We start from the raw sequence: 12,392 nt of genomic DNA, 5'->3' as shown, positions 1-12,392 counted from the left end.
TGCTGACAGACTGGCTGTGGGGAAAGAGAAAGCAAAGAATTGAGGCTAACTCTCAGAACCTTTGCTTGAACAACCAGGGAAATGAGTTAGGAAAAAACTTGGAGGAAAAGGTGACTGGTGAGCTGTGGGGTAATCAAGGGTTCTACTTTTGAGTTAGAGATGCGTATTAAACATCCAAGTAGGGGATGTCATACAGGCAACTAACATTCAGGAGACAGGTGCTTACTATTTTAAATAATCACGGGGCATAATGAAACCCAACATTGTTTTATCAATTCTAAGACAGAATTTTTCAGCAACTGCTTCTTTTTTTATACAAAGGACTTGTTGTATAAAGGACTGAAAGAGAGGAGAAACATCATTTTCAGGTCAAATTAGCCCCCTTTTACTCAGAAAAAGACCATTTCTAGATTCCAAAGTACAACAAGAGTTTTCACGTTAAGCCATATCCTTGCCTGTGAGGGTTCTAGGCTGTTGCGGCTGCACTACACATTTTCACTCTCTGTACAATGAACACTTAAAGTTCCTGACCCTCATCTTGCCTAAAGGCTCTCCTGTTAATATGAAAACAATGGCTCTTAAATTTCAATGCAAAAGCAAACAAACAGAACAAAAGACTTTACATGGATTCTGAACTTCCGTGTGCTGCTAATGCAAAGCTATAGGGTAATCGTGCATGAACGAAGCCATTCTCTTAAACCATGCCAGAAAGCTTAGGTGAAGTCAAGGGATAAACTTGGTGACTATTTCTAGAGATCAGAGGACTTCAGGGGTCTTCTAGCTCAGGTGGCATCATAATCCAGGGATAAATACTTAGGGATCTCAGATATATGTGAAGGTACCTAGCAGGAAATGGAAGGTAATACTGAAACTGAATTCATAAGGATTTTCCAGCTCTAAAAGCTTTATACCAAGAGTTTCAAATCATCGAATGACAACCTAGTAGATCTGAACCCCTTCTATACTGTGCCGCAGATGCCCCAATGAAACGGTGGACCTTGGGAGAGACATCTTCTCCCTCCTGCTCCTAGCCCTCACATTCACATATGAGAAGATAGTGACAATTTATACATACACACGTTTACAGCCACACATGTTTTAATTAACTTTAGAAGGCAATTAGCTCTTTGTTCAGCAATATTGGGGCCCCATTTTCTATACATACAGAGCAAAAGAGGTAATTATGTCTTGAGGTAATTATCTCCCCAACCTTTAATGAGCTATCTTTGGTTTTCTGGGTAAATTAAGATAAACTGTTTCCTTAAACTGGTTCCCTTCCCCTCCTGAATGTAGTACCAGCTCTAGTGACCTCAGTCATATACATATCACAGAAAAGAAAACAGAAGCCCTCTAGGAAGAGAAAAATAGAACGTGTGATTTACGTGAATACAGAAGAATGAACTATTGTGACGACTTCCTTTAAACACTCCCTTTGTGGCAGAACTGAGAAACGCCAGAACTCCAGAGAAACAAAATGCTCCATAACACTTTTCCTTGTCTATCGATAAAATGTTCTTTTCAAGTGCAAACAGCCCCACCCAAATTCTTGGATCTAAGTTCATTTTCAATCATTATTTCTTTTAAAAAAGGATCTTGGCAAACATACTTATGGTTTTATTTTGTCTTTTAAAAAATAAAGCGAACTTTTTAATAATTATAGAAATAATTCATATTCGTTATAGGAAAATTGGAAAATGCCAAAAAGAATAAAGAAAATAAAAATGGCATGTAACCCCATAATTTGTAAATATCTACTGGTGATATCTGACATATTTCTTTTAAGTAAACTAATACCTTCTATATGTTACAAAATGAGAATAATATGGTATAAACAGCTTGTATTCTTATTTTTAACAATATTACATTGAAGCTATAGAGAGAGATCACACCTAATTTAATTATTTTCTTAAGCTATTTCCATTTCCAAACATTTTTACAAATAAAAATAAAAATATTGCTGAAATAATCTATTATTTTACATGAACCAACTTGGTCCATAATTCCAATTTTTTTGTTAGCAAAGCTTCTTTTGAGATAAATCGTATGGTAAAGAGTATTAACATTTTAAGGGTCTTTATACTTTTTATAAACCTTTAAGAAAGTTTGTACCAATTTATACTCTTAACCAGTAGCAAAGAAGCATCTCACCAGGATTGGGTGCCATCGTTTGCACAATTTGATAAGAAAAGGCATGTCTTAGCTTAGTTTGGACAAAGTTTTTATTATTGATTGATCTCTTTAAAGTCAGAGATATAAACTCTCTGCGACATTTGTTGCAGATATGTTTCTAAGCTTACTAATATTTCAATAATTTATTTCAAATAACTTAAGAGGTTTTCTTGGCTTTTCCTAAAGCTCCTCCAGAAAACCACGACTTAGAATGGCTCCATTTACTTATTGCACAGTAAAACACACTGTATACTTGTCTAGTGCTCCACTTATAGGACATTTGATTTCCTATACTTCAAATTGTAGAAGAATTATTCAATAGTATGGAATCAGTCAATATCTTATATAGAATATAATTACCAGAAGATGCAGATGATACTCCTTTCTTTTGTGCTAAAAGAATCCCTATGGTGAATATAGTTAATAATATTATAATAATGATGTATGGTGTCAAATGGGTTCTCGACTTATCGGGGTGATCAATTCATAAGTTATATAAGTGTCTAATCACTATGTTGTACACCTGAAACTGATATAACATTGTATGTCAACTGTAATTGAAAAAATTTTTGATTATTTAAAAAAACAAACAAAAAAACAAAATAAATAAAAATTAAAAAGACACCTACCATGTTAAAAAAAGAAGAAGAGCCCCAACAGCAATGTACACAGCTAGAGGCAGCCATATGACAAATACCTTCTTCCTTTTCTGAATATGAATATTTGGAACTGCAGCAGCTATTTTGTGATGAAGAGATAACAAACACAAGAAGACAGAGTGAAAAGACTCAAAGAGATTTATTGGCATCATTGATTGGCTAAACTAATGCCAGCAACTATTGACCTCTGAACTACTTGTTAAATAAAAAAAATAAACCTCTCTTAAAGTCATTCTTAGTCTAGTTTTCTGTTACTTGCAGCTAAGAGTAAGCCTAACTGATTCAAGTGATCCTTCCTGACAATAAATTTGACTTGAGTCCTGTGATCTGGGAAAACAGTGGAGGTTCAGAAATCCTCCTACCTTTGTGTTCCAGAAAAGAACTTATTGTAAAGAACCAACATTCCCTAACATGAGTTAGGTAAGACTCACAGATCCCCCTGCCCCATTTACCTATGACAAGGCCAGACACAGACCCTCTAGACCAGGGATCCTCAAACCCCAATATCAGTCTGTGGCCTGTTAGGAACTTGACCTTACAGCAGGAGGTGAGCAGTGGGCTAACAAGTGAAGCTTCATCTGTATTCGCAGCCGGTCCCCAGCGCTGCTTCAGCTCCACCTCAGACTACCGGGCATTAGATTCTCATAGGAGCACCCATCCCTGGTGCCAAAAAGGTTGGAGACCACTGCTCTAGACTCCCTTTCATTGCCTCATAAATGATTAGCTGAACTGCTTTACTTTACTCCACTGATCAGTCAGAACAAAATGCTGTTAACCAGACTGATTAAGCTTCTTTCCTTCTTCTAGGCCCCTAAGCATTAGACCACCCTCAGCCTGAGCCAGCATACAACCCCTCCTGATAACAAACTAGCCTCATGGTGAAATAGTCTTTGATTTCCTATCCAGTCATGACACCTTTCATCTCACTTCCCCACATCTGGTTTCTACAAAAGAAAAACTCTGCCTAACTCTTGAGACACTCACAGTTCTTAACGGTCAAAGGTTCTCCCTATTACAACAATCCCTTCTCCCACTTTGTAATAATCCTTTTGAATAAAAGTCTCTCCTTACTAAGTCTTGATTTGTTTTTTCTTTGACATTACTGTGAAGTAGAAAAGTAGATTGACAGAATAGTGCTCATAAGATTTATGACTATTTACAGGGAAAGACAATTGTGTGTAAATTCATTAAAACAGTACAGAAGTACATAAGCATTGCTAAAATACATTGCCAAGGAAGAGAAGAGATAATGGAAACTGTTAATGAACATTAAATAGAGGTATATTTAGTTTTGCACAGAGATATCTAAAACTCCACACACTCTGTTAGAAAAAGTGCCATCTCCTTCCACTAAGTAACCCAGAAAAAAATTATAAACTTGCTGGGACTCACTACATTCCGGCCCTGAGAAGAAATCGGGGATAAGCTGGCTTTTTGATGGAATGTGCTTCCTTTGGACCTGTCAGCAGTCACTGCAAAAGCCATGTACTCTGTATTTGAAGTTTTCCATCACTTTGACCTGCTATAAATGATTCCAATAATACCAGTAATTGTTTCTCTAATTGTTTCCAGTTTTATAGTCATTATCTCATGTAATCTTTAACATAGCCCTGCGATGTAGATTGGAACACTAGTGTTTACCCCCATTTTATGTGAAGAAAGCTCAGAGAGGCTAAATTACTTACCTGAGTCCTTATAGCTAGTATACGTGGGGCAGCCAAAAAGGCAACACCAGCCACTTCTACTTCCCACAATGTCTCCTTATTTAGCTCTTCTCAGTCTGCATGTTTTCTCCAAACCATGTTCCAAACCACAAGTTAATGATCAAGTTAAAGAGGAGCCATTACATAAAACCTTAGAGCCAGAAGGGGCCTTAGACCCTTGATGTAAAAGATGTCAGAGACTTGCCAAGAGTCAACAGATACACTGTGGGGGGCAAAGCCTGGATGGGAACCTGTTCCTTCAGGCCCCCAAGACAGTGTGCCTGCCCCAGACCACCCAAGAATGACCTCTCTCTGAGATGTCCCCCTGAATTCCTAATCCTGGAGTTTGTCCAACAGGCCTCCAACTACCAGAAGAGGTATTTTTCAGATGCTGCTTCTGGAGGGTTCAGATAAGGACGGGGGCAAAGGGAAGAATGGAGAAAGGATGAATACTGTCACTTTCAAAGGACTAGGGCCGTGTTTTCTCTTTGTATTATTCCAAAAAGTCATCTCAAAAACCTTGTAACCAGAAAATACAGCCTGGTGGATACAGCAAGGGCTCAGAGTCACAGCCCAGGCAGGGTCTAAACTCTTCCGTCGGCTCGCTAGCCTAGCTTTCCTCAGCAGCACAGCAGGTCTAATAAGAGTTTCTACCTAAGGGAATGATGATGAGGATTAAATTAGATAAGACATCTAAAGTTCTTAGTGTGATGCCTAGAACATAATAAGTACTTAGTATGTATTAGATATATTTTCATTAATAAAGTTGGTATGCTGAGCTCCTTTTTCCAGATTGAAGAACTCAGGATTCAGAACTATAACATAATACACATTTTGAGGGAAACTAACATCTATGGAGTACCTGCTCTAAGCTGGGCACTGTGCTTGGTGATTAATATTCTCACTAATCCTGTGATGTAAGCATATTATTATCTCCATTTTATAAATGAAGAAATGGAGGTGGGTGGAGGCATGGTTTGGCAACTTGCTAATTACTGAATGTGCTAATCTTTGAGATGTTCTGTTATTCTGGAAACCTGTTTACATATCAAGCTGTGTAGACAAGTGGCTATTCAAATATATGAAAGGAAACTGTTCAATTTCTTTTCAATTTAATTCATAGGGTTAAAATATTTTGAGAAACATTACTACCAATAATGATACATTTATTTATCCTAATAAAATCTGGAAGAGCTCATATATGTTTATATATCAAAAATATCAAAATGTGATGTTTGCATTTGATACTGCAATTCCCAGAGAGAGGCAATCCCTGGTGGACCCCATTCCCCCTATGCATCCTCTCACTCTCTTCAATTCACGGTGATTTTCTGCATTTACATCACTAACTACAAGATAGCCTGATGAGCCACATTTCTCTAATCCTATAAATGCACAGTGAATTTTCTTTGCCTCTCACAGAAGAGCTCATTTCCATTCCTCAGGGGAACAGGAAGCCTCCCCCATCAGTGACTGTGGAAGCCGTCCAACCCCAGCCCCTCTGGCAAGTTACAGACTTAGACTGTGTAAAAAGTAAGCATTTTTCACCAAAGAGAATCCATTCTAATGGCAGGAGTCAAAGCTGCAGCTGCCACTGGGAAGTGTGTACCAAGACCGTATGAAGAAAGACAGTTGACAAAATGTGATCTAATCTTTTAGATTTCTCTGTGAAAACATGGTAGGTTCAATCCCTTAGGTCTGTAGGTGGCTAGGTAAAATAATAATGATAGCTAAGACTGAATATCAGACACTGGGCTAAGTGCTTCACAATCTACACAATGATAATATGAGATATAGACCATCAGTAAACCCATTTTTTAGACAAAAAACTGAGCCTCAAAGAAGTTCTGAGAAATAGCAGGAAAAGGTAAATCTATAGAGATAGGAGGTAGATTGGTGGTTGTCTGTGACTGGGAGTGGGAACGGGGAGTGACTGCAAATGGGCAAGAGGTTTCTTTTGGGGGGTGGCATAAATGTTCTAAAATTAGATTGTGGTGAAGGTTACATAACTCCATAAATTTACTAAAAATCATTGAATCGTACTTAAAATGAGTGAATTGTATGGTGTATAAATGATACCTCAAAAAAGTGCATATAAATGATACCTCGATAAATAAAAAGAGAGGCTATGAATTTCACCCAGTGTCACACAACTAACGATGGTAGAACATGGACATGAAACAAGTGATTTTATAGCAGAGTTCATGATCTGTGATATTGCCTCCAAACTGTCTCTGACTTCTCCAAACATATTCTTAGATAAATAATAAGCTGTTAGAGTGCATATAGCTATAGTTAGCATGACCATATAATTACAGGGACCTGGTAAAGACACAAAGCTTGGCTTATACTGTACACAGAAGTGGGGGATCCTGCTCACCAGTCTCCTCATTCCCCCAAGTCTAAATCTTAGGACCAGCATTCTCATACTGCCTTATACCAAATGCTCCCCTGAGAGAGAAGGAAGAGAACTGAGGCCCTAACATGGCTATCCAGTTGTATGCTCAAGGAAGATGGAAAAATGGGAGGTGGGGGGTACAAGCCAGCACTGGCCTTGGTCTGTGGCAGGAAGTAGAATGCCACACACAGATGCTGAGCTTTAAGGCACGGTTGCCCTACTCACTAGTAAAACATGGCTCAGGAAGTGTCCTGGTTTCAATAAGGGATCTACCTATCACACTGCTAACTGCTCCTCCTTAGAAGAGAGACAGAGGGTGAAAGAAGGGAGAAGAATGGTCCTGTGATCCTGTAGTAAAGAAGCTCACTATACAAATCGGATTATGACCTACTTGGGGAATGGCAGTGGAAGCTTCTCACTCACTGAGGTAAATCTGTTCTCATGGGAATTAAATCTATGTTTCCCTTCTGAAAGGCCAAACTTTCTCTCAGCCCAACCTGGCTAGATTTTTCCAGTAATGCCAGGCTTTTAGAATTTTAGTAGGTCAACAGCATAGAAAAAGCGGTCCCTGGGAAAGTATTGTCTGTTCCTCATCAAACTCTTTGATTAGAAGACCTATCGAAGGAGAAAGGCACAATGTAGGCAGTTCCTTCTCACAGTGTCAGACATTTAGATTTAAAAACATAACAAGTGCAAGACATCAGCCAGATCTTTTCATTTACCTGGGTCTAAATATTGGGTCCAACATTTATTTGGGTCTAAATTGAAGATGTGAGCCTCTGCACACAGGTTTCATACTGTCCATTAGTATGCTGTGGTGTCTGTTGGCATGGTAACGGAGCCCAGACCTCTAGCGAGACCCGACTGCAGATCACTGGGAAGGCTTTTGTAAGTGACCCGCCCCCCTTCTCTGCCAGGGGAACTTCTCAACCAGCACTGCTCAAGGGACCACATTCACTCCCAAGTGGCCACTAAACTAAAAATCAGGCAGAAAGAGTCCTAAACAATGCTTTTGTCTTGAGATACTCTTTTTCTCTCACTGTTATCTTTCCATTGCTTCTCATCTCTAGGGCATTCTCCTGCTTTTCAATGTCAAAAACCCCCTGAGTACCATGCTAGATGCTCCCCAAATATCAGTGGTTCTCAAAGAATGGCCCCTGGACCGGGAGCTTCCACATTGCTTGGAAACTGGTTAAAAATAAAATGCAAATGATGATGATGATGGTGATGTGACGATGACGCAAACTCTCTTGTCCCACACCAGACCGAATCAGAAACTCTGAGGGTAGGGTATCCACTCTGAATTTAACAGGTCCTGCAGGTGATTTTGATGTATGATCAAGTTGGAGAACCATTCTGCCATATATCATTTCACTCAATGATTGTTGAGAGGACCAGAATCCTGAAAGGTAAGTATTATTCTTGTTTTGCAAATGAAGAAGCTGAGATTTCAAAATGAAAGAGTAACTGACCAATATCACCCAGATGGTAAGTGGGGTTTGGCCTCCAATCCTCCATGGACACCCTCCCACCTCAGCTTCTCCTCAGTCCTGTGGCCTTCTGGCTCTTTCTGGAAAGCTCAGCCTAGCTGGGACTTTGCACTCAGTGTTCCCTCTACTGAGTGGTTGAAAACCTAGCATGGCCATTTGAATCTCCTGGGAAGCTTTAACATAAAACAAAACAAAACAAAACAAAACAAACAAAAAACACCAATAAGAAAACTATTATGAACCATTTCAAACAAATACAAAAGTAGAGAGAACAGAATAATCAACCTCTATAAGAAATGTGAGCTTTTCAACAGAATCACCCAATTCAGGACCCCAGATCAATTAAATATGAGACTCTAGGATGGGGCTTGGTGATGATCTTGGGCTTGAGCTTTCAGTAACAATCTCTGGTACGTTCCACTCCCAGATATTTACAAGATGTAATCTCTCACTTCATTTTTATCTCTACTCATGGAGGGGCTTCCCAAACTCCCTTATCTAAAACACATCACATCACCCCTAGCTCCTGTGCCATGCCATCTCTCTGTCCCTTTACCCCACTTCACTTTCTTCATGGCATTTTTCACCCAACATTTCATTATATACTAAGGGTTTATTCTCATCAGTGAATGCAGTTAATTTTTTTTAAAAAAAGAATCGCATTTATTGAAGCAGCAGCTCCATTGTCCCATTCTCTGCTTATCCCCAATGCCTGTGAGGGCAACAGCATGTAGCAGGCATTTAATGAGTATCTCCGGAATGGATAAATGGATGATACTGGTGCAGAGTAGAGATTTTAACTCAAGACTATCTACTTCGAAAACTCATGCTGGCAGCTTTGGCCTAGTTTTGCTTAGCCTCCAGAAAGAGAATATAGTACTTGCCTTGAAGCAAACTGTACATTTGGTTCTGAGTTTATCAAAGTAGTTACCAGTTACGAGGTCTTGTGTGGCTCTCTTAACAACTCTAAGTCTTATTTCTATCTGTAAAATAGGAAAATCAGCCTGTTCCTGCCTATTTTTCAGATTTTTTTAGAGACTTAATGAAACATACATATGACAGCATTTGTAAATAAGAAGACCATGTGAAGGCAAGTTATTATCATTACAACCTGGGGAGGAAAAAAGAAGAGAGGAAGGAAACAGAGTGGCCAAAGAAGGTAGAAAAAAGAAGTGGGGAAAAAAAAAGATGGTGTCAGACAAAATAGTTTCAAAGAAATTTTCTAAGTCTAAAATTCTGTGATTTAACAGACTAGAAAATTAAAAAGAAAATAAATAACAAAATATTGTATGTCAAAAGTTGCCATCTGTCCAAGATAATCCAGAATTATTTGTTTACTAAAAAAAGCTACTCTTATTTTACTTATAAAATGTAATTTAGTTGTTATATTGAAAACTTTTTCAAGCACTTTTGACACTTCAGTCTTTTCAAAACATGTAATGGTAACTTCGTTACAGTAACATTTAGATCATGAGCACAGTTCACTATAGACCAATCATAGATAGCTATACATGGTCCAGACACACAGGAGGTTATTCCAGAAGGAATAACCAGCCTGGTGGACTGAATAAAAGCCACTGTAAAGTCTGTGTACCCTGAGAAGGGAGGATGTCTGATTCTTCCTATCCTGTAAATTCCACGTGGTACCCCCTGATGAAGTAGCTAATATGTTTTGTATTCAAGTCATGTCGGACTGGCTTGATCATGATCAGGGTATTGAACCATTGAATATGCCCCTGATCCAAGTCAGGGTAAATACTTCGATGAAGAGGGCCCCTTTTGCATGGGCACTACATGTAACCTTACTGCTGCAAAATCGGGCAATCCAGGAAGACTTATCAGAATACCTGTCTCACTTTCTCCTTATAGGTCTTACACATGCCAAGAAACTAGAGTAATTAACAAGAAAATGGGGAAAGATAGAGGGGCGAATTGGGAATCCACTTCAGCAGAGTGGAAATCTTTAGATGGTTATTAAGAAATAGGATGAATGAAGCAGATATTGATGGGGCTGAAGCAAAGGTTTCAAAGCCGCATTACCTAGAGTTAGGTGGATCAATGACATCCCCAAAATTAAAGGATACAAACAAGTCCAAACTATTTATCCCATTTGGAGGAATTTTTAAAGTCAGAAGGCAAAGGCAGCAAGGAGAAACCTCACCTGGAATCTCCTGAGGTAACAGTCAGGTAGGTTACTCAATATGAAGATTGGCAGAGGGGCCATGTTCTTCTGCCAAGGAACCAAGGACATACGCATCTATGTAGGCGAAATGGAGTTGGGCGGGGCGGGGGGGCGGTGGAATGGCAGAAAATATAACAACATTCATCGTGGATTAAATAATACTGGCCCACAAGAGAGAAAGGGGCTTTAGAGGAGATGGGTGAGGGACTGGGCATAGTGTGGGACAAGCGGAATTCACTTTTGATAAACAGTAGTGTTCAGAAGAAAGAACTGACTAACTAGCGATTAGAAGGAATTCTTTTCCAGGAGGAAGGTAAAGGAAGGGAGTCAATCTGGAAAATAAAATGAGGCTTTAGCAAAGTGGGTCAGGCAGCAAATAAGGCTGGATAATGCTAGAGGTTTGCACCCTAGGAAAGGGCTTGCACTCTGACCCAATAGGGCCTCTTGACATTTTTATACGGATGGAGATCAAAGTGGCCAAGGGGCAATTATCCCCCATCCTAGCTGCTGAAGCTCAAGGGCACATCTATGGGAAACTTATGGAGCTCCCAACTTATGAAAGCTCTCTTATGGAGAACACATAATTCACATCAGTGTACCATGACTGTCCACATCCTAGAACAGGTTGAAATAAGATAAATAGTATGGTTGATAGGGATAGGAACTGTTTCAAAAACCACTCACATTCTCCCCACAAAAGGGAGGGGCCTTGCTACATAATAATATACATAGGAAATAATACACCATACAAAGCCCAGTCATTTTGTCTCAGCTCACAGGCAATGGACATCATGAGATAAAAAGCACAAAAGCAAAAAAGCTCAGGTCCATGGGATAGGGTTGGGGTGAAGTGGCCTGGAGGACTGAAGCTGTGTGGATGAATCATGGGAGAGAAAACTAGAAATGTGAGATAAAACCAAACTAGTTCAGTGCAGTCCCTCTGGCTTCAGTTGTCTCTTTTCAGAGAGGCAATGCAGGAGCATATGTATGGCATAGGCCTGGAGCTAGATAGCCGAGTTCTAATCCCAGTTTAAACCCTGAACAAGACCTTTCCATATATTCATCTCCATACAGGTAAAAACACGATAATCATAATACCTTGCATTAGGGTCGATGTGAGGCTTGAGTAAGTCAGGTACTTGCAAAGACTTAAATGGTGCCTGAAACATAAGAAACCTTGCAATGTATTAGCTATTACAATAGTTATTACTAATTCTGCAATCAACAGTGCCACTGAAATGGGACTGATAAGATCACAGCCTCTCAGGGGTTTGATTGGGTTGTAAAGTATAGGAAGGAAGACTGGGAAACTAGTTAAAAGATCACTGCAATTCTCGGTGAGTGGTGCCATCCAAAATGGCAAGCATATAGAAAACTAAAGGCAAGGGAAATGGGCCAGATGTCAGATATGTCTGAGCAATCGAACTGACAAAATGTGGCAAATGCCCGGATGTGACTGGTAAGGAAAATGGAAAAGTCAGAGAAAAGATAAATGGATTTTGTCTGAAAACCTGTCCATTTTTGCACCCAAGTAACTGCTGAAATGACACTAGGAAATGAACTATCTGCTCTAGACTGAAGTTCTTGTTCATTTTATCATACCCTGTACACACATTCAGAGCTCCTGCTTGGTCCTCTGCTAAGAAACATTCTATTTCACTTACCTTGCCTAAAGTTGACTTTTAACCTACTTGCTAGGAGCTACTATCACAAAGAGCAACAGATGACAGACCTCAAGTGCAATGTAATCCTTCTACCTGGATGGCTACCTGATTCCAAAGCTCCAGGAAT

General features: G+C 39.4%; 1 protein-coding gene across 3 annotated transcripts in view; it reads right to left on the bottom strand.

The window, feature by feature from the left end:
• PCTP (phosphatidylcholine transfer protein) overlaps positions 1–12,392 on the bottom strand; it is a 23,641-nt gene that overhangs the window by 10,156 nt on the left and 1,093 nt on the right. Inside the window, exon 2 of one of the 3 annotated variants that reach the window (XM_015599087.2) lies at positions 2,799–2,907. The exons of the other annotated variants lie outside the window; for them this stretch is intronic. Coding sequence (XP_015454573.1) covers positions 2,799–2,855 — 57 coding nt within the window. The 5' untranslated portion in view covers positions 2,856–2,907. The remainder of the gene's footprint in view (positions 1–2,798; positions 2,908–12,392) is intronic. 3 annotated transcript variants of the gene reach the window in all.

This window comes from Pteropus alecto, unplaced genomic scaffold (genome assembly GCF_000325575.1).
Source record: "Pteropus alecto unplaced genomic scaffold, ASM32557v1 scaffold98, whole genome shotgun sequence".
In the NCBI taxonomy this organism is placed as follows: Eukaryota; Metazoa; Chordata; class Mammalia; order Chiroptera; family Pteropodidae; genus Pteropus; species Pteropus alecto.
This window is presented reverse-complemented; position numbering and strand designations above follow the sequence as displayed.